The sequence below is a fragment of the Elgaria multicarinata genome, chromosome 8 (genome assembly GCF_023053635.1).
Source record: "Elgaria multicarinata webbii isolate HBS135686 ecotype San Diego chromosome 8, rElgMul1.1.pri, whole genome shotgun sequence".
Taxonomy (NCBI): Eukaryota; Metazoa; Chordata; class Lepidosauria; order Squamata; family Anguidae; genus Elgaria; species Elgaria multicarinata.
In genome coordinates, this window is record NC_086178.1 from 39,209,429 (window position 1) to 39,231,280 (window position 21,852).

Sequence of the window (21,852 nt, forward strand, 5' to 3'; positions counted from 1 at the left end):
TGCAAGAAAGAGGTGTAGATCCCCGCCACCTGCAGCCCAATCCTAAGCATGTTTATTTGAAAGTAAGCCCCACTTAATTAAATAGGACTTGTAGCCTTCATAATATGTTGAGAAGGGATGAGAAGGAAAATGGGAATAGCTTATTAGGAAAATATTAAATATTTTGCAGATTGCTATATGGAGACTCTTTTTGTGGCTGCATTTTGGTCTGTTAGCTACTGTATTCTTTGGATGGTCTTGACATTGTTGTTGCTTGCTTGTTTTGTTTATATGCAATCTATCCCAACCTGGTGCCTTCCAGATGTGTCAGTCTACGTCTCCCATCATTCAAAGCCAACATGGTCAACGAGGATGATGGATCTGTAATCCAAAACATTTGGAGGGTTGGGAAAGGCTGTATTATTGTATTTCATTTGTTTGATATGTTTGGTTTGCTCATGCCCTTGTTACCCGTAGGGATTGAGAGAGGGTTAAAAACAGATTTTTCATAAATAAATGGGTTTTTTTAAAAAAAAAAAAAATCTGAGGGTACTGCAGGACGAAAAAAGGAAGAAGACCACAGCGGCAGCCTCCGCTTAAGTCACAGAAGCTGCTTGCCCGGCAGAGAGCGAGCGATTCACAACCTCTCGTTTATAAATAACACGCCAGTGAATGGCGTCTACTCTTTCCCTCCCTCACTCTTATTTGAAGGGGGTGGGGAGGAGGGGGAAAAAAATACTACGCCGTGCTTCTCAACCAAGCCTGGGTGCCTCCCCGTCTGGCTTTCTACAGCCCTTAGATGGTTTGAAGGACAGGCAGGTGCTCCAATAGGGTAGCGACTCCCCCCCCCGCCCTCCGAGCCTCGGGACGGATCAGCGCCCAAAGGTAAGCGCGCTCGCTGCGGTGCTGAATGAAAGCCGCGGCAGGCGGGACGGGGACGGGCGGATTGGAATGCCGCGCCACTAAGTTAGGCTGCCGGCGCCCTTCTCTCCCTCTGCTGCTGCTGGGTCTGGAGATGGGGATGGTCCACGCACTGGCGCCGTCACGTGTTTTTCTCCTTGGAGTGAGACGGAGTGGCGGCGGCGGCGGCGGCGGCGGCTGGAGGGGGCTGGACTCATAAACACAGACGCAGCCGCTTGTTTTGGTTTGGGGCTTTTCAGAAAAGTCTGCGAAGCTACTGCAGCAGCAGCAGCAGCTCGAGCCACAAGTCCGGCGGCGGCGGCGGCGGCGTCCGCCGCGTTGCCTGTTCTTCTCCCTCGGTGGCCAGCAAGCGCGCCTCGCCTCCTTCGTTCTGGGGAGCACGAGGAGGAGGAGGAAGACGACGACCCGGCGGCGGCGGGGTTGCTGCTGCAGCTGCTGCGGGAAGAAGGGACCCTGCCGCTGCCCTCCGAGACTTTCCCGACTGGAATGAAGAAGAGGAGGAGGAGGTGGAAGCAGCCGCCGCCGCCGTCGCCGCGAGGATGTGCCTCCTCCTCCTCCACTCGGGCAGCTTCTCTTCTTCGCCTTCCCCGCTCTCGCCCCTGCAGCCGCCTGCTCCCTTTCGGTGTGGAAATGACACTTTCTCTACCTAACCAGGCGGGACTGAATGGGGCGCCAGCCGCCGCCGCCTCCTCTTGCACAAGCTGAAGAAGAAGCTGCTGCTGCTGCAATCGCCTCAGCGCTGATTTGGAATATTGGCGTGTTTGTTTGTTTGTTTGGGTTTTCCCTCCCTATCCGACCTCTCCCCTCGGAAGGATATTTTTATTGACGTTTTGTTTTTGGCGGGGAAGAAAAACAGGGGGCTCGTGTGGTGTGTCCCCCCCCACTTACTATTTTAATTCTTATTTTCGGAAAGGGTTGCCTGTGTTCCACTGAGACTTTCTTTTTATGAAAACAAACCCTCTTCCCCCCACCCTCTCCTCATCCGCGCGCCTTCTTCCCGAGAGGATATTTAATCGGCATCTGAAATTTGCTCCTTGCTGTGGGGTAACTTGAGAAGGGGAGGGGGCTGTTTGTTTGGGAGAGAAGCGACGGGGGAACCCCATCCTGCTCCCGTCGCCAGAGGAATTTCCACTCAGGACGGACGAAATGATGCACTGCTCCTCTTTCCCAGCGGCTGCTGCTCAGTCGAGGCTTCCCTGCAGCTTAATCGGGACTGGACTTTTGAAAGCCACGTTTCTCCGGCGGAGGGTGCTTTGGGAATAAAACAGCCACCTAAACTCTGCTTCTGGAGCTGGAAGAAGGCTCTGGTCGCTGAACAGCTGTTCTCTTGCCTGCCACTCTTCCCTCCTCCCATCCCATTTTGGAAAGGGGAGCCGGAGCGATTTTGCTGGGTTGTTTTGTTTGTTTGTTTGTTTTTTCCTGGGCTGCTGCTGCATGAATTGTATTTTGGACTGCTGCATTCGTTCCATCTCCTTTTCTCCTTCTGCTCCCTCGCTCTGCTGTTTTGGAAGCTGCCCCTTGCAATAGGAGCTGAGCTGCCACCTCTCTCTCCTTCCAGCATGGCGAGCCCCACCGATAACAGTGAGGGCTTCTTCTCAGATGTCAGAAAGGTGGGTTACTTGCGCAAACCCAAGAGCATGCATAAGCGCTTCTTCGTGCTGAGGGCAGCCAGCGAGTTGGGACCCGCCCGGCTGGAGTACTATGAAAATGAAAAGAAATGGAGACACAAGTCGGGGGCTCCCAAGCGCTCTATCCCGCTGGAGAGCTGCTTCAACATCAACAAGAGGGCGGACTCCAAAAATAAGCATCTGGTAGCTCTCTACACCAAGGATGAGCACTTTGCCATTGCTGCTGACAGTGAGCTGGAGCAAGAGAGCTGGTACCAGGCGCTGCTACAACTGCACAACCGGGCCAAGAGCCATCACCACCAACACCACCAGCATCATGGGGATGTCATGGTGGGAGGTGGGAGTGTTGGGATGGGAGAGGCAGGGGAGGACAACTACGGTGATATGGCTCCTGGCCCGGCATTCAAAGAAGTTTGGCAAGTGATCCTGAAGCCCAAGGGACTGGGCCAGACTAAGAACCTGATTGGCATCTACCGCCTGTGCCTAACCAACAAGACCATCAGTTTTGTCAAGCTGAACTCTGATGCAGCAGCTGTGGTGCTGCAGCTGCTCAACATCCGGCGGTGTGGCCACTCGGAGAACTTTTTTTTCATTGAAGTGGGGCGCTCAGCGGTTACTGGACCAGGTGAGTTCTGGATGCAGGTAGATGACTCAGTAGTAGCACAGAATATGCATGAGACGATCTTGGAGGCTATGCGGGCCATGAGTGAAGAGTTCCGGCCTCGCAGCAAAAGCCAGTCCTCTTCCAATTGTTCCAATCCCATATCCGTGCCTCTGCGCAGCAGGCATCACATCAACAACCCACCACCCAGCCAGGTGGGGCTCAGCCGTAGGTCCAGGACTGAGAGCGTGACTGCTACTTCTCCTGCTGGTAGTGGTGTGGGTGGTGGTGGAGGGACAGGGGGCAAACCTAACTCTTTTCGCGTCAGAGCCTCTAGTGATGGAGAAGGTACCATGTCCAGGCCAGCTTCGGTGGATGGAAGTCCAGTGAGCCCAAGTGCCAACCGGACCCACTCGCACAGGCACCGGGGCAACTCCAGGCTTCACCCCCCTCTCAACCATAGCCGCTCCATCCCCATGCCTTCCTCACGCTGCTCTCCTTCAGCCACAAGCCCTGTCAGCCTATCATCCAGCAGTACCAGTGGCCATGGCTCCACCTCAGATTGCCTCTTTCCACGTCGGTCCAGTGCTTCGGTCTCTGGCTCCCCCAGCGATGGGGGCTTCATCTCCTCTGATGAGTACGGATCTAGCCCCTGTGACTTCCGCAGTTCCTTTCGCAGCGTTACCCCTGATTCCTTGGGACATACCCCACCTGCCCGGGGAGACGAGGAGCTTAGCAACTACATATGTATGGGGGGGAAGGCTGGCTCATCCTGCTGCAGCATCACAGCTCCTAATGGCCATTTCGTCCCTCGCACTTGTCATCTTCAGCAGCAAACTCGCTACCCTGCTGCCCCGTGCTGCCCCCGGCTAGGCAGCGAGGATACGGGTGATTTGGAGAAAGGCTTCAGGAAACGGACACATTCAGCAGGCACCTCCCCTACCATCTCCCACCAGAAGACTCCCTCACAGTCCTCGGTGGCCTCCATTGAAGAATATACTGAGATGCTCCCCTCGTATTCCTCTGGTGGCAGCAGGCTCTCCTCTTATCGACATTCTGCCTTTGTGCCAACCCATTCTTACCCTGAGGAGTGTCTAGAGATCCACCAGGTGGAGGGCAACCACCACCGGACCAACTCTACCCCACATACTGATGATGGCTACATGCCAATGCTGCCAGGAGTAGCTCCTGTCCCCAATGGTGGTAGTACTCCCAAAGGTGGTGATTATATGCCTATGAGCCCCAAGAGTGTGTCTGCCCCACAGCAGATCATCAACCCTGGGAGAGGAGGTCGTCATGTACAGTCCATGGTGGACTCAAATGGCTACATGATGATGTCTCCCAGTGGCAGCTGCTCTCCAGACAGTGGTCCCACTGGCTACAGCAAGCTATGGATGAATGGGGCTAGTCATCATCCCAAACTCTCAGTGGAGAGTAACGAGGGGAAGCTGCCAAGTGGTGGCAGCGATTACATCAACATGTCTCCAGCCAGTGGCTCTACTACCAGTACCCCTCCAGATTGCTACTTCACTAGCTCAGGACCTCCAGGCCCAGAAGAGCCATCAGTGCAGGGTCCCAGCCAGTCCCACCACAAACCCATCTACTCCTACTTCTCCCTTCCACGTTCCTTCAAACACATGCAACGCAGGACAGGTGAAGAGGGAAACGCCCAGATGCGCATGTCCTTCAGCTCTGGCCGCTTGCTCTATGCTGCTGCTGAGGACTCTTCCTCCTCCACTAGTAGCGATAGCCTTGGTGGCCCTGGGGGACAGGACGGTGGTGGGTATTCCCTTACCACCCAGATACAGCCATTGCAGCCTGCTCCTTCTTGTACTGTGGATACGGCTGTGCGGACCAAGAGTCGTCTGGCCAGACCTACCCGTCTGTCCTTGGATGGCCCAAAGGCCAGCACGCTGCCTCGTGCTCGGGAACAGCTCCCAGAGCCCAAAAGCCCTGGTGAATATGTGAACATTGAATTTAAGCAGCCAGCCTTCCCATCGCCCCATGCAGATGCTGGTTCCAGTTCAGAGGAGTATATGAATATGGATTGGGGGGCTGCCTGTCCAGCCAGCTTGGCCTCTACACAACCAAGCCGAGGTGGGGCAGGCCCCACCAGTGCTCGAGACTACATGAGCATGCAGCTGAGCAGCGGTGGGCAGTATGTAGTCTGTGCTCACACCCCCTCGCCTTCCCCTCCGGCCCTTCTGCTCAGCTATGCCGACATGAGGATGGGTCGTGCTAGGCCAGAGAAAAGCCCACTGCCCCTGGGGCTGCCTTCCCCACATCCTCAGATGCAGCCAGGTGAACTGGCTGCAGTCTTGCCCCACTCCTGCTCCTCATCCATGATTGGGGGCCCAGGGATGGGCAGCGCCTTTACACATGTCAGTCTCAGCCCTACCCGCAGCACCCAGAGTGCCAAAGTGATCCGTGCTGATCCACAGGGAGGCCGGCGGCGTCACAGTTCCGAGACTTTTGCTTCCTCCACCACCCGTAATGGTGGCCTTGGGGCCTCAGCCCTACCCCATGGACCAGGAGGGGGCCCTGAGGATGCAAAGCGCCATAGCTCAGCCTCCTTCGAAAATGTCTGGCTCAAGCCTGTGTCTGGGGAACTGGGGGCCTCCCCTGGCCTTGGAACCACCATCAGGAGGGAACTGGCAGCTGGCGGGGCTGGGGGAGGCATTGAGAATGGGCTCAATTACATTGACCTGGACTTAGTGAAGGATTTTAATCACCACCAACATCACCATCACCACCCCCACCCTCAAGAGAGTACTTCTCTGCTAGGGGTCAAGCAGCCGACGCAGCAGCAGCAGCAGCAGCCACCTAAATCTCCAAATCAGCCTTGTGGGAGTAGCCACTTGAGTGATGAATTAAGTGCATATGCCAGCATTAGCTTCCACAAGCGGGAGGACATCCAGTAGCTGGGCAGGAGCCAGAGACAAGGTGAGCATGCTGTATGCTAATAATTGCTTTGTAATGTTGGGATGGTGGGTGGAAATGGCGGGTGGGTGGGAGAGGTGTTGGGGAGGGGAGGGGAGGGGAGGGAAACTGTGTTTTGGGTCATTACAGAGGATGACTGATCATTTCTCTGTCAGCGCTTAAATAAACATGCTCTCCGTTTGAACATGGTTAGGTCATGATTTGCTAGTTAGTATAGTCTACATAATAGTTCCATTCTATTATCTACATGTATTAGTGCACAATATTTAGTCCTCTTTCCACTCTCACCTCTACTCACCACTACCCCACCTTTTTTGTATATTCTCAGCTTATTAGATCTAGGAGAAGCCTGTTTCATGTATTTTGTAAAGGGTTTGGGATGGGGATGTTCTAGTTAAAGAGGTCTAGGATTACTGGTATTTCATTCTTGTTAGGGTATAATATAAATATAATTCAAGAAAACAATCCTATGACAAGGTTCTGAATGGGTGGAGAGAGAAATCATCATTAATAGATAGCAAACATGACATGAAATCTCAGGCTGTGATTGTTTTGAAGCCTGTTAATTGCAGAGAAAATGTATATATGCATATAACCCCAAACATCTTTGAGTCTTGCTTCATATTTTGTTATGTAATACCCCCTTTTAATAGCATTTGATCTTGGAAATGGTTGCAGTTGCACAAAGGGGGAAAATTGCAAAATGTCGCAGCTGCTTAAAGTCCTGTTAATGGGACAATACATGGATTTCTTTGTTTCTGGTTTGATTTTGTAATTTAACCATTCCTTTAGAAACAAGATTGTGCATCATGCAGCAACCCTGAAGCATAGTCTCTTCTTTAATGTGAGTCTGTAAGCAAGCCCAGGCTAGACATTGTTGTTATTATTGTTATTTTTTTTACTAGTTATAGTGTGGGTGTTTTCTCTATGAAATCCTCTAATCTACTTTGGCTGAGATTCTGGGAAGTGTCTTTGTGAGTGCTCCACTGCCCTACTTGTATAACCTTCAGAAAATTGCTGCTTGAAAGAAAGGAATCCTCTGTGTGTCTGTGTCTACGCCTGCACAATTGTGTATGCTGTGTATGAGAAAGAGGTGTGGTCTTCTACTTAGAGCATGGGAGCTGGAATTGGAAACCTCTGCAGTCTAATCCTGAATGAGCCAGTGACAAGTTTTGTGGCCCTGGGCAAGTTTTCCTATGTGCAAAATACATGTAGTAATACCTCAAAGGGTTGCTATGGGGATTAATTAGATAATGTTTACAAAGCATTGTGTATATGAAACAAATACACTTCGGGTGATGGTGCGGTAGCAAAGAGAATGTTTTAGGGTCTTTTTGCTCTGAATCTGCATAAGACTCAAGAATAATGAGATACTTTCTCACCACTGCAGTTTTCCCAAAATGTGTGTACTACTGATGTGAATATGGCTGCCACTCTCATGAAGTGTTTCTTCCACCAATTATGCTTGTCAAAATGTTGATGTTCCGCACAGCTATGATTCTGTTCCAAGCTTTGTATTATCACAGTCCTCCTGATCTGACCTCTCCCCACCCACACCCACCCCTCATCTTTGATCCACAGTAATCACTGGTGAGACGTAAAAAATGTTTATACTGGCACAGATGGAAGCAAATTCAGCAGTACACTTTTTGGTTTTAAAATGTCATAACAAACATTTCTTCTGTGATGTGTTTTAATTGCTTGTTTGCTGGGTGCAAGTACTAACATTGTGAGAGGGGGGGAGTGGTAAATGCCCTTATAAAATATATGAGTAGCTTTCCTGTGTTTGAACTTGTGCGAACTGAGAATGAAAACCATGATTACCCTGAATAAACATCAACAAAACAGTTTTCGCTGTCAAAAACAAATCAAGTACCTTACTGCTGCTTTCTGCTATGTAATTAACCACCAATTGCCATGTGGAATATTAAGATAATCCTGTTGCTTCTCCTTTATGTCCACTAGGCCAGTTTTAAAAATTCAGTGTGAGAAGTGCAACTGCAAATAGTAGAGAAAGGGTGGCTGTGTGTCCTGCTTTAGGTGGTTATTGTAATGAAAACTATGTTTTTCATGGACACAGTCTTGACAGCTATGTTAGTTGCAGTCACAATATCTCTAGGACATTGTTACAGTCAGCTTCATTCCTTTGCTGCCCATTCAAAATAGTCTAAACAACCTTCAGGGCACCATTGTCTAGATTCTAATTCACCTTGAACAGGACTGCTTCTCCCATCTTGTTTCTGCTCTTAATCAGAGGTATTTCCCTTTGCCACTGCAGAGTTGTAATGCTGTTACTGTAGGATGTATAAACGGTTAATATTTTACAATCCTCTATTTCCTAGTCTCCTTAGTTGTTTGTTCATCAAGCCACCACCAGATCTTGAGAACAGGTATAGAGTTAAATAACTGTTAATGCAAATTTAGTGATACATAGGGAGACTTGGCTGCTAATAGTATGGAGATATTAATGTTGGACTGTTCCTTGATGGTCTCAATAAAACTGTCATTGCATTGGACTTTTTTGGGGGTGTGTGTGTTGAGGTGGTGTTACTTTTAATGAATCAATCATGCTTTGAATCATGCTGGTGAACTAGTATATATGGTTCTTTCATTGTAGTAGAAATACCTCAAGTAAAAGACCAATAAAAATCATATTGTGAAAGTCTATTACTTAGCTTTCCCCCCAAAGGACATATGTGCTACTACTTTCTAATATTTAATATTTCTATTTAGCTAGCCAAAGCATCATTTTGGGGGACATGCTTTACATTCTTTTAAGAAGTGTTATGGGGAATCTAAATCTTGGAGAGCCCAAATTTTCACACACACACCCATCAGCTGATGAAGAGTACACCACTTGCTTTTCTTAAACCTACCTTCAAACCCAGTTTCCTGAGAGGGTTCTCACTGGTGCAAGCATTCAGAGATAGCATGAGGGCAGAATGCATGTTCAGACTTAACTATTGTGATAGTAGTGGTGGTGGTGGTGGTGGTGTTTCCAAACCAGAATAAAGCAACCAAGGTTCCTGCATAACTCAGGAGGGATCCATTCTTATCCTTTTCCTTAGTACCCACCACCCCTGCATACAGAATACCCACTTTACTAAAAGGCGGTGGTATTGACCAAATGGAGTCAATTAATGAGCTGAGACAAATCTAAGTCAATGAGTTGGATACAAATTTAGTCGTACTTAGAGAAGACCAATTTAAACCAATGAGACTTAAGTTATGTACATGCAATTCATATCATTGGGTCTGTGATTAAATCTGCATCCCACACAATATCTGTAACTCTAAAGAATACATTTCCACAAAACATAATTGACTAATACAAAGCAACACATTATGACTGTCCCACATTTTTTTTAAAAAAATCAACAATTTGTGCCAATCCAGTCATTTGTAAATTATTCACCTCCCTTCCAAGAACATGTCATCTCATTCAGTGTGCCCAGTATCAACATAATAAACAGGTTGGATAAAAATAAACAATATTCCCCCCCCCCAAAAAAAATAGATGTTTAAATCTCATCACAAACACACTAAACTTTCACTCATAGTCTGATAAAAATGAAGTTACTTACCAATCAAACATAGACATTAATTTCAGTTTTTCATCTGAGGAAAATAACTCTGTCCAGCCTGCCAGTTCTTGTTTCTTGAAAGTTCTGGGCTTTCAGTTTCTGTTTCTGTCATATGTGCAGACTGGATAGGATTGTCATTGTTCTTTGCTTATGGGGTGGTGGAGCCAGGCCAAACAAGGCAGAGGAATTAGTTGAGTCAGAGAGACAATATAGGAATGGAAGGCTGGAGGCAGAGTATAAAGGAACAGTGGAGTGGAGTGGAAAGAAAAACACACACGATTACTTGTGTGTGTGTGTGTGTGTATGTGTGTGTGTGTGATTTAGTTCTTACCATCCCTAATGTACTGCCACTGCATCTGCAGGTTGACAGAGATAATAGGATTATGTACTATTTCCTAAATTAAAAATCAAGTCATATAAAAAATTACGCAAAGCATATCCTCTTCTATGATGTAAAATACTGTATAGTTATATATTAGCATGTTTTAGTGATCATATTTGCACAATTCTTTAAGAAATATTTGATGAACTATCAATGGCAAACTTGATCTAAATCAATGATTTCAATCAGGGGTTCCTCTTGATCAGTTAAGCAATTGATTCAAATCAGTCCATTCTGATGGTAAACTAATGTAAATTATCATTATAGGGAAGGAACTGGGCAGCCTTGTTCTTTCTTTTTTTGCCAGTGAAAGAATCAGTAGCAGCTCTTCATTGTGCAGACTGGTTTGCAGTTCTCCGCAGCCTGTATAGGCTAAAAAGTGCAATTCTTAAGACGTCTTAAAGTCAAGAGTATTTTTGTTTCGTAATCCTCTTACGTTGCTCTTTTGCTGCTTTATGAGAGGGGTTATTTTGCTGCCATTTTGTGCGTGTGCATGATGAAATCCACTAGATGCTGGCAGTGAATATTTTGCATATACTGATTGGGGCATGTCAGTCTGTTGCAACCTGTAACGTTTGGCTCCTCCTGCTCCTTTTTAGATTTGGTGGTTTTTAGTTTGAGGGTGTCCATATGTTCACTTTTCATTCAGACATAGACAAAAAGTAATGTTCAAAGTGGCAGTACTGTCCTTCTAAGCTAGGATTGCAAACCAGATGAGATGCCAGTTCAGATGTGACAGCACATATAACTCGATCCTAATCCTGCAAACCGTGGTTTGGAGGATCAGAGAACATGACACCTGAACGTGGCTGTTATCTTGTACTATATATCACAAGTTTTTGTGCATATGGGGCTACTATGTTGTTTTTTTGGGACAAGGCAGTGGTAACTTAATTGTAGCTTTTGTGGTACCTGCTTTTAAGTAACCAGTTAAAAAGTATTTTATTTATATTATAAAATAAATAAAACAATCCCCATTCAAACTTTGACTATAGAATTTTGACTTTATTCACAAGTTGCCAAATACTGACCTGGAAATAACAATCCCAACAACAATTCCTAGGAGCCTGGTGAAGCATGGCTGCATTGGTGAGGTTCCAGCTCTCTGTTTAAGCATCACTACTTGACCATTATGTTCGCCTTGTGACCATTAATTTATTTCTTGTAGTATTTGTGAGACACATTCTCTTAGGCATCCAAAACAATATGCAGCACTAAAATCATAGAGAACAAACGTATTCCTTTTATACCTCTTCCACAGTTTACCTTATTTATACAAGCCCAGCTTATTCCCACAGGGTTGCTCAGATATAATGCCAAGCAGTAGCCTTGCCTAGACTTCCCTGTGACATCATTGCATCAGCAAAGCCTGGGTTGGCTGGGAGCTATGCATTTTTTACATGTACTCTCAGGACAGAATGGGCAGAACGTGTTTCCCAAGTTGGTTGTAGCCCATATATCAGTTTTATGTCACTCTATCCATTTCCAGCAGGAAGTTAAGTATTTGAAGTGTTCTCTTTAAAGCTATATTAAAACCATGCTTTGTAGTGTTTAAACCAATGCAGAACTGTTAATGGAGGATTCCTCCCATTTCTAGCAGCTTGGTCCAGCTAAGAAACCCTTTGCACATAAGCAGGCATATTGATTGTGAATGTAAACATAGTGTGCATCGGAATATGCATGTGAATTGGATGCCAGCTGTCCACTCTGAATTAGGCCTGGTCTACATATGCAGTCAACTAAAGTGGTATAGTCTTGGAGTGGTAAAATGCACTGTACTAATTCAGGCTGCCAATCTGGGACAAGATTCCTCCTTTGTGAAAGAACTCCCTCCAAATAAAAACCACAACAATAAAGAGAGAACTCGGCTAGAAACATTCTCCTTACTCTTAGAAGTTTTTAGTTAGGGCAGGGTTTTTCAAACTTTCTATCCCAAGCGCCCACTTCAGAGACCTGGGAATTACTGAGCCAACCACTCACAAATTGACAGTGCTGGGGTAAAGCCAGTCACGAAATGGTGGGAGATGGATACAGAGCTTGGCAAAATCAACTGGCAATTACTGGTAGCATTTTCTATTGATATCTAATCCCTTTTGGAAATGGCTGAATTCTTTGCCATAGCAAACTCCTTGTGACAGAAGCCCTATTTAGCAATTTCTTAACTGTGAAGAGTAAACATGTGAGGATGGGGAGCATGTTATCCAGATCCCCACCTTGTTCATTTCTGTTGCCCTTTATGCATGAAGGACGATGTTGTGAAAAGGGGATCCTCCTTTGTCCAAACACTAGAAAGTCAGCCTTCAAAATCATTTCTCCCTCCCTCTGTGCACTTGTTCATATTAAACAGACATTTTATTTAAAAATGTGAAAAGTAATAAATTATTGGACTATTTATTTATTTATTACATTTTTATACCACCCAATAGCCGAAGCTCCCTGGGCAGACTACCTTACGCTGCACATTGTACAGTGTGGAAGTAAATTCTAAATTAAGTTTTAAGAGAAGGAAAGAAAAGACTCTCATCTGTTGGCCAAAGCACTAAAAAGAATACAGGATAGTTTGTTTAAATTGAAAATCTTGATAAGGAATGTCTTTTAAAGCAATTGCCAGGTTCAGTATGGAACATGTTTGAAATATAGTAGTTCCCAAATGTGACTTTATTCCCGTTTTGCCAGAATGCTGAAATTGCAATATTGGTCTCTTGGCTGTAAGCCAGTTTACATGTACACCTTTGCTTAACTCAGTATGGATTCAATCATTTCAGAATAAAAAATGGATTATAAACACTTCTGCTAAATTACACAGAAGCAAAGAAGTCACTAATCAAGTCTTGTTGGGAATGCCTGAGTAAACACCATTAATGATTCATGTATCAATCTGGCAAATTTTAACCAACACAGAGTGTAAATAGTTAAAGGGGATTTAAATAAGTCTGGCATATTTAAAAACCAACTAAAAGATGGTTTGATGTGTGTCTCTGTGATCATACTTGACATAGCTAGGTCACATTCAACCTTCTGTAATTGAAAGGTTTGCTGATTTCTTCATAAAACTTCACAGTGCAGTTGGAAAATAGGAAAAAAATGGGTGTGGGGTGCCATATTACAGATTATATTCTACTTCAATTCTTATCTTAGTATCCAAATAGTACATTTATTTCTGAACTCTTCTTTCTGATAACATCGTGAGGCATAAGTTGAGCTGGGAAGTTCAGTTATGCAGAAAATGTCCAGTGGAGACAGTTTTAGGACTGTTAAAAATTAGATATCTGTTATCTGAGGTATTTTTTCCAAATTTGTTTATTCTTTCAATTTTGTTATAATTTGAAAGGGTCAAGTCATAGAATCAGAGAATAGCAGAGTTGGAAAGGGTCTACAAGGCCATCGAGTCCAACCCCCTGCTCAATGCAGGAATCCACCCTAAAGCGTCCCTGACAGATGCTTGTCCAGCTGCCTCTGGAATGCCTCTAGTGTGGGAGAGCCCACAACCTCCCTAGGTAACTGATTCCATTGTTGTTCTGCTCTAACAGTCAGGAATTCTTTCCTGATGTCCAGCTGGAACCTGGCTTCCTTTAACTTGAGCCCGTTATTCCGTGTCCTGCACTCTGGGAGGATTGAGAAGAGATCCTGGCCTTCCTCTGTGTGACCTTTTAAGTATTTGAAGAGTGCTATCATGTCTCCCCTCAGTCTTCTCTTCTCCAGGTTAAACATGCCCAGTTCTTTCAGTCTCTCTTCATAGGGCTTTGTTTCCAGACCCTTGATCATCCTGGTTGCCCTCCTCTGAACACGCTCCAGCTTGTCTGTGTCCTTCTTGAATTGTGGAGCCCAGAACTGGACGCAATACTCTAGATGAGGCCTAACCAGGGCCGAATAGAGAGGAACCAGTACCTCACACGATTTTGAAGCTATACTTCTATTAATGCAGCCCCAAATAGCATTTGCCTTTCTTGCAGCCATATTGCACTGTTGTAGATCAGCTTGTGATCTACAACAATTCCAAGATCCTTCTCGTTTGTAGTATTGCTGAGCCAAGTATCCCCCAACTTGTAACACTGCATTTGGTTTCTATTTCCTAGATGTAGAACTTGGCATTTATCCCTATTAAATTTCATCCTGTTGTTTTCAGCCCAGCACTCCAGCATATCAAGATCACTTTGAAGTTTGTTTCTGTCTTCTAGGGTATTAGCTATCCCACCCAATTTTGTGTCATCTGCAAATTTGATAAGTGTTCCCTGCACCTCCTCTCCAAATCATTAATAAAAATGTTGAAGAGCACTGGGCCCAGGACTGAGCCCTGCGGTACCCCACAGTTTCTCCCCAGTTTGAGAAAGTTCCATTGATAAGTACTCTTTGAGTCCGATTCTGTATCCAACTGTGAATCCACCTAATAGTTGTTCCATCTAGCCCACTTTTAGCTAGTTTGTTAATCAGAATGTCATGTGGTACTTTGTCAAAAGCTTTGCTGAAGTCAAGATATAAGATGTCCACAGCATTCCCACAGTCCACAAGGGAGGTTACCCGATCAAAAAATGAGATCAAATTAGTCTGACAGGATTTGTTCCTGACAAATCCATGTTGGCTTCTAGTAATCACTGCATTGATTTCAAGGTGTTTACAGATTGACTTCTTTATAATCTGCTCCAGAATTTTCCCAGGGATGGATGTCAGACTGACTGGTCTGTAATTCCCAGGTTCCTCCTTTTTGCCCTTTTTGAAGATAGGGACAACGTTAGCCCTTCTCCACAAATGTAAAGTTGTGATCACTTTGGAAATCTTAGCAATAGTAAATTGCTGGTGTAAAATGGTGGTCACTCTCCCTTTTATTCTGCATTCCAGGGCCGGAGTAGGCAGCCACATATGTTTGTTTACATGTCTGCCCCTGTAAAGTAGGGTGAAAGGCCTTATTTTAAAAGAATTTCTCTCCACACTTTTCCGTCCAGTGCTCTGTTGTTTCTGGAACCTAATAATAATAATAATAATAATAATAATAATAATAATAATAATAATAGTTACCCGCCTCTCCCTCTGGATCGAGGCGGGGTACAACACTAGTCCAGCTTACTAGTCCAGTGTCAAGAGCTAGGCTGGGAGAAAAACATCTATGCCAACAAAGAGTGGGAGTGTAAGGTGGTGGTACATTCATGTTAAACTACATCTATCACTCCCACTTTATGACCTAGTTTTCACATAATGGTGGCAAATCGTGAGTTAATTAAGTACAACAGACATTTTGCATATTCAGCCTCCAGTCACATTGGAGGCTATGTGATATCTGAACCTAGATGCCATAGGGTAATCATGAATTAAACAACCCACAGTTAACCTTACTACTAATTGTAGGTTATTTATGGTTTGTTTAACCCATGATTAACTTATAATGTTTGAGTTTAGATATCAACCTTTGATTGGAGGTTGAATATGCAAAATGGTCATGGAATGCACCTGGTACACACTGTGGTAAGTCACTATTAATTCATCCACCATTTCCCACCCACATGCAAACGGACCCTATATGTGAATGGGGCAGAGACAAAAACATCAAAAGCGTCTACCTGCAATGTTCTACTTGGAATTTAAGTTGAGAATGCTTATCCTTATCCTATTTTTTGTAGCATTGTGAGGGCTCCCAAAAAGAAAATGGAATATTCTGGGATGTGCTAAATGGATGTATGCTTTTTTTTTGTTTTAACAAATATCAAATCCTGCAAACAGATTTAGTCAGCTCTGAGGGAGGGGGAGTTTCCTGTGGTCAGTTAGCTCAGCTCCTTTCTATGGGTTGTATCCAATGTTAGTTCTACTTAGAGTAGACCCATTGAAATGAATAGGACTTAAATTAGACTAAACTTTGGATTAAAACCTATTGTTCCCACAAAGTCTTCTAGCCTTTGTGTCAGGAGTGGGCAACATGTAGTGCACATGTTCACCCCACCCCGGTGCAACAGCAAAAAATGTATAACGGTGTTAGCACTATGGAGAGCCCAAAGGCTCAAATTTAGCTTCAGAAAAAGCTAAATTTGACCTTTTAACCATATGGAAGGTTTTCGCCGAAATTTGGTGGCAAACCACTGTTTTTTTTCCTCTTAGTGCCCTCATGGTGAGTGGAGGGAGGAGAGGAAACTGCTCTCCACATCCAGAAGTACTAAGCTTCAATAAATGCTCTTCCCTGAGGTATAATTTGTCTACAATTCCATTGGTGGGGGTGGGTAGTTGACTCTTCTTATTGGGAGAAAGGAAGGCACATTATGCAGACATCTTGCTGAAGATGAATAGGTCTGGATCTGATCAGTATTTGGATAGGAGATTGTCATAAATTGAAGTGTGGTCCACTTCTTCCTCTTGTAAACAACTGGAAATAATAAAAAAAATGAGCAGAAAAAAGTCTTTTTGATATGGAGGGCCATATTAGACATGACAATATTAGCATTTCAGATTGGGTCCCTGCTAGGGTGGAAAAGGGGGTCTTTCACCCTTTGACTCCTGCTGCAGTCTTAAGCTGAATTGGGTCCCTCAAACTTGCTGTCTACATTAGAAAGAAACCTCCCATTCATGCCAATGGACCTTTTACTTTCAATGCAAATATCAGGCACAGGGGAATAAAGGTGGATCAAGCACCTGTTATTTACTAAACAAAAAAGTCAATTCAGACAGTTGCTAATTCTGTGAATGGTGTTATATACAGTATAGTCAAGCCAGTTAACCCAGTTTTCTGATTGTGGCATCTCTCCAGACTGCTGGGAAGAGATCCTTAGCAGCCTTGGCACCTGAGATCTTTTCACTGGAGATGTTGGGAACTGAACCTGTGACATGACAAAATCTTGACTTCTGGGGTCCCTTTCCAGAAATGGATGCAATTATTAGTATGAGAATACAACTGTTTTGCTCTGTCAGTTCAGGGGTCTTCCTGGGCTAGCATTCTGTTTCCAGCAATGGCCTGCCATGCCTCACTGTTAAGGCATAAGAACAATGACCACTCCATTGTGTTTGTCCTTGGCATATGGTACTCAGATGTTTTCTAGACGAAGGACTAAGACTCAGTGGTACACTGCTGCATGGTCTGGATGCAAAAGGTCCCAGATTTAATCCCCGGCTTCTCCAATTCGATGAGAATCAGGTAGGTGATGTGAAAGTCCAAGTCCCTGGAGAGCTCTTACCAGTTAGAGTAGGCAGTACTGGTCTGGGTGGGCAAATATTCTTACCTGGTATAAGGCAGTTTCCTGCGCTTCTAAATGTGCTGCTGCTGTCAGTTTTTATATAGTTGCATTATGATATGCTTTGTTTTTAATATTTCCTAATGCTGAATTTGCCTGTTTCACTCCTGCAGTACACTGTCTTTAGCCTCCCTCCCTCTCTCTCTCTCTCTCTCTCTCTCCCTCTCTCTCGCTCTCCCTCTCTCCACCCCCCCCCCCCACCCAGTGATCATTGATTTCATTCCTTGGTAGCTGATGGAGACTTTATGAAAGATATCTTTTAGTCACAGTAGGAAGCTTCTGATAGGAGAAAAGAGAGATTGAAGAGCAATTACGATAAGAGAACACATTTCAGTCTTTTGCTAATCAGATAAAACTTCAGCACTCTAGTTCTTCTGGTTGGAGGTCCCAGATGTGTCTTCCCCTCCAATTCTGTAGAATAAGTAACAGGAAGTAGAAAAGAACCATTTTGAAGAACTTCACAAAAGACAAGTTCAGAATGTTTTTTGAACTGTTGTTCAGATCAAAATTGCTGCATAGATTTCTGGGTCTGTGAATCAAGTCCAATCAAATAGCTTCTGGAATTTATAATACAAATAAACAAATTCCAAAAGAATAAACCAAATAGGATAATCTGCAGCCAGAGTTATTTTATTCAGTGGCAGGGAATCAAGGTTCGGGGCAGTGGTGGGAACAGGACCAAAGATGTTCAACTTGGCAAAAGGCTGGAATCCCAAATTGTTAAGGGTCTTCCATCCACCTAATTGCTAGCAACATTTTGTATAATCTGCAATTATTTGTTTCACTTAGTCTTTCAGACAAGATTGGTCACTGTAAATGCAAACGTATAATTTTGTTGTTTTGCTTTAACCTTAAAGTTAAATACAAGCTTTGAGAAGGAACTTTATGATGGCATTGAACTTGATCGTATTTTTATATAATGCATGGTTCTGTGCCTGTTTTGCTTAGGAACTGTAAAATTTCAGTTTTGGGGGAAGGACTCTTTCTGTCCACTTCCAATGTTACCTCCTTAATAATCCAACTATGAAAGCACTGGCTTTTGGCTTTCCTGCAGGAAAAGTGGATTTTGTAGCAAAATATTTATCTTAGATATCTTGTATTTGAAGCACAATAAATATATTTAATTTAGTACTTCTTCTGACATGTTCAATAATATTTGGGTTTTAAGGGAAGAGTGAATAAAGCACCTAGACCTAAGATAGAAAACACTTGTCAGAAATGTTTGGTAAACAAAACTTAGACAGTGGCAAGGATTTAAAGAAAAGTAATTGGATTAAAGATCCCATTGCTTGAGCTGAAGGCATTTACACTTGCATTGGGTGTGTGGGCTGAGCAGATTTCCCTCCAAATATGTAGTCTCTGCTTCCCTGCCTCCTGCCCAAAACTAGCTCCAAGGGGTTAAAGGACCTTCCACAGCAACTTGTGGGTGGGGCAGGCAGTGGTGTTGTGGCTGCAGAAATATTGGAAACATCCCCATCCCTGTGAGTGGAAGTATGTTTCATTCATGCAGATGGATTTTTAGATTAAAGCCAGTTTGTTTACAAATGTGTTTCTTATCAACATGTGCATTGCAAAGTGGTCAGTGTCTAATCAGTGAGGCATGAAATAAAAATTGAAGTGGATGGAAGGAAGGAACATAGTTTGTGTTTGCTATAGCAGTTGACCATGAACTACAGTTTGATGCTACCCCTGACACATCTGTTAAATCAACATGGAGAGAACATGACAAGATTGTAGATTCCCTAACCACCACCACCCCACTGCAACATTTCTGGGTGGCTCTACAAAATTGCCAGTGCAGAGAAGGACCAACTATCCAAATATTGTTCTGCAGTTTGGAAGAGAGAGATCCTGCTCCTGGAAAGAGAAGGATAGGCAATGCATGCCCTTAGGAGTGTGGAAGTTCTTGTTAGTGTTTAACCTAAATATACATTAAACCCATTTCTTCTTCCCACCCAATAGATAGGGTGACCTATTGTTTCCTCTTCTTTTTGACTTTTATAAAATATGAACAAGCTGTTATGACACACACACCACCTTCATTCTTGCAACTTTCACTATTTCTGATGTTATTTAACATTTACCATATTTCTTCGATTGTAAGATGCCATTGATTGTAAGACGCACACTAATTTCAGTACCACCAACAGGAAAAAAAAACCCTAAGACACACCCGCGATTCTAAGACGCACCCCATTTTTAGAGATGTTTATATGGGGAGGGGAAAAGTGCATCTTAGAATAGAAGAAATAGGGTATTTTTATTTGGTGTGCAAGTATTACATGGGACATAGAACTGATGTGGTCTTTGCCAGGTTGAAGGGTTTTGCATATGTATCTCTTGCCTGATAAGCAATAAGCATAAAATGGTCCTGTGTGTGCATATCGTCTCTGGATCTAGCAGCCAGAGCTGTGTGTACAGTCCTTTAAAAAAAAGCTAAAATCCCACCAATTGGCTATCTCCGTGAAACATCTGCTTGGTGGGAAGTTAGTTTTTTAAAAAGAGCATCTTGGGGCCTTGCTAGACGAGGCCTTAGCGCGCCTTCAGACCCGGTTTCCCTGCTGTGCGTCCACATGACGCACAGGGGAATCCGGCGGCAGGCCGCCGTGAGGCCTGGTCTAACGCACCATAAGCGAATTCGCTTATGGCGCGCCTTTTCCCCAGCTCCGGCCTCAGGCCGGGGCTGGGGGAAGTCTAGTGACTTCCGTGGCTTTTTGCGGCTACTCGCTTACTTGCGAGTAGCCGCGAAAAGCCGCGGACCTGGCACAGCGCTCATACGAGCGCTGTGCCCATCGGCCTGGGGGGGGGAAGAGAGGGGAGGGGGAAGGATGGCAGGGTGGGTGGCAAGGGGGGAGGGCGGGTGAGATCGCACCGCGCGCCGCCGCCGCCGCCCGACCAAGCAGGCGAGCGGCGTTTGCCCGGGCAATGCCGCCCCATGCCAGGCATTGCCCGGGCAAGCGCCGCTCGCCTGCTTGCTCGGGCGGCAGCGGCGCGATCTCACCCGCCCTCCCCCCTTGCCACCCACCCTGCCATCCTTCCCCCCCCCCCCGCCCCCGGTAAAAAAAAACAGAAAAAAAACGGACTTACCAGTCCGGCGACTTCAGGGCGCACGCGGCCCCTTAAAAAAAAAAAAAATATGGCGGACGCTGCAGGGATCCAACGTCCCTGCACGTCCGACATCTGGAACCCTGGGCGAGGCGCGCTAACGTTAGCGCGCCTTGGCCCTGCCTCCCTGCTGGCGTAAGCCGGCAGGTCTAACAAAGCCCTTGGGCTCTCCATACAGAGCCCAAGATGCTCCATGCATATTTTGCTGGATTAGAGTAAAAATAAAATTCTTCAGACAAGGATACAGGTTTCATCAGAACAGCAGCAAACTGCTGTTGTAGAATGTTGCTGGAGATCATCTAAGGCAGGACTAGATCTTGAATTTCTTTTTTGTTATAGAGAAAAATGGCTGCACTATATTTCACATTACAGCCCCTCCCCTCCCCTCCAATTACACTTCTTGGTAAACAGAGGTGTAAATGACATCCATTATGAACTCCTAGTATAGTGACTTCTGCTCGGAATGGGTGTTAAACACACCCAGAATAATAAAAACGGGGGTGGTAGAGATTAAACTGAAATTTTATACATTTACTTGTGCAATTGCACACACTGTTATAACCAGTCAGCCTAATTGAGAGGTTTCAGTGTACATGCATGTAAAGACTTCCACATTCATTGAGCTTTTGGGGAGAGTTCTGCATGTGAATCCAATAGGCTGTACTCCCTATGAGTTTAATTTACATATACACTGGAGTACTTAAATAGCTTTGGACTGAGATCATTCCATGCTGTAATGTGCTATGGTTTATAAATGCATGAAAGATTAAATGTTGTAGTCCTGTGAATTGAATTAGTATGGTTGTTTATCTAAATCAAAAGTTCTGATGACAATTCTATCTAATTAACCGTCTTTAAACAGTCTAATAAATATTTTCTTCATCCCACTTTTGTATCTTGCAAGTTTCTGCAGGGGGAAAGGTGTGCAGGCATGAAGTTAGGGTATGTGGTTTCTCAGGCCTTTGAATTAGGTGAGGAATGTTTCCCAAGATGGAAGAATGAATGGTTGGATGGTGCTTTCTGCCTCAGGGCTTGAAACTCACAAGAGGAATGTTATCATGTATTCAAAGCCTGTTTCACACAAGTCTTTATTGAACAAGATCTTGGATAGAGTCTTTGTTATTATCAAGCACTCTGGAGCAACAACAAAAAAGAGATCTCCAAAGTGCTTTTGTTGAATAGTGATATAGAAAAGAATGTGAGGGATGTGCAAATTGTGATATGACACTATAAACTGATTCCACTATAAACAGACGTCTTTTTTAAATATATATATATATATATATATATATATATATGGAAAAACCATTCAGAACTAAGACTGCATAATCAAGATTGCACAAATTAGTTTGCTGCTAGTATTTCCCAGGATAGCTATCAGTGGTGGTATGTAACCCATCTTTCCTGTGTAGCATTTCTACCACTGGTGACTGTCCTTTTGAATTATCCCATATTTTATCCAATACAACCCTATTTCTTAACATCCTGCATTAGCCAAGACAGG

At 44.7% G+C, this 21,852-nt stretch overlaps 1 protein-coding gene across 1 annotated transcript in view; it reads left to right on the forward strand.

Annotated features, from left to right (window-relative positions):
• The first annotated feature begins 1,826 nt into the window (after window positions 1-1,826).
• Window positions 1,827-21,852, forward strand: part of IRS1 (insulin receptor substrate 1) — a 61,442-nt gene continuing 41,416 nt past the window's right edge. The window contains exon 1 of the mRNA XM_063132209.1: window positions 1,827-6,072. Within this exon, the coding sequence (XP_062988279.1) occupies window positions 2,460-6,050 (3,591 nt within the window). The 5' untranslated portion in view covers window positions 1,827-2,459 and the 3' untranslated portion in view covers window positions 6,051-6,072. The remainder of the gene's footprint in view (window positions 6,073-21,852) is intronic.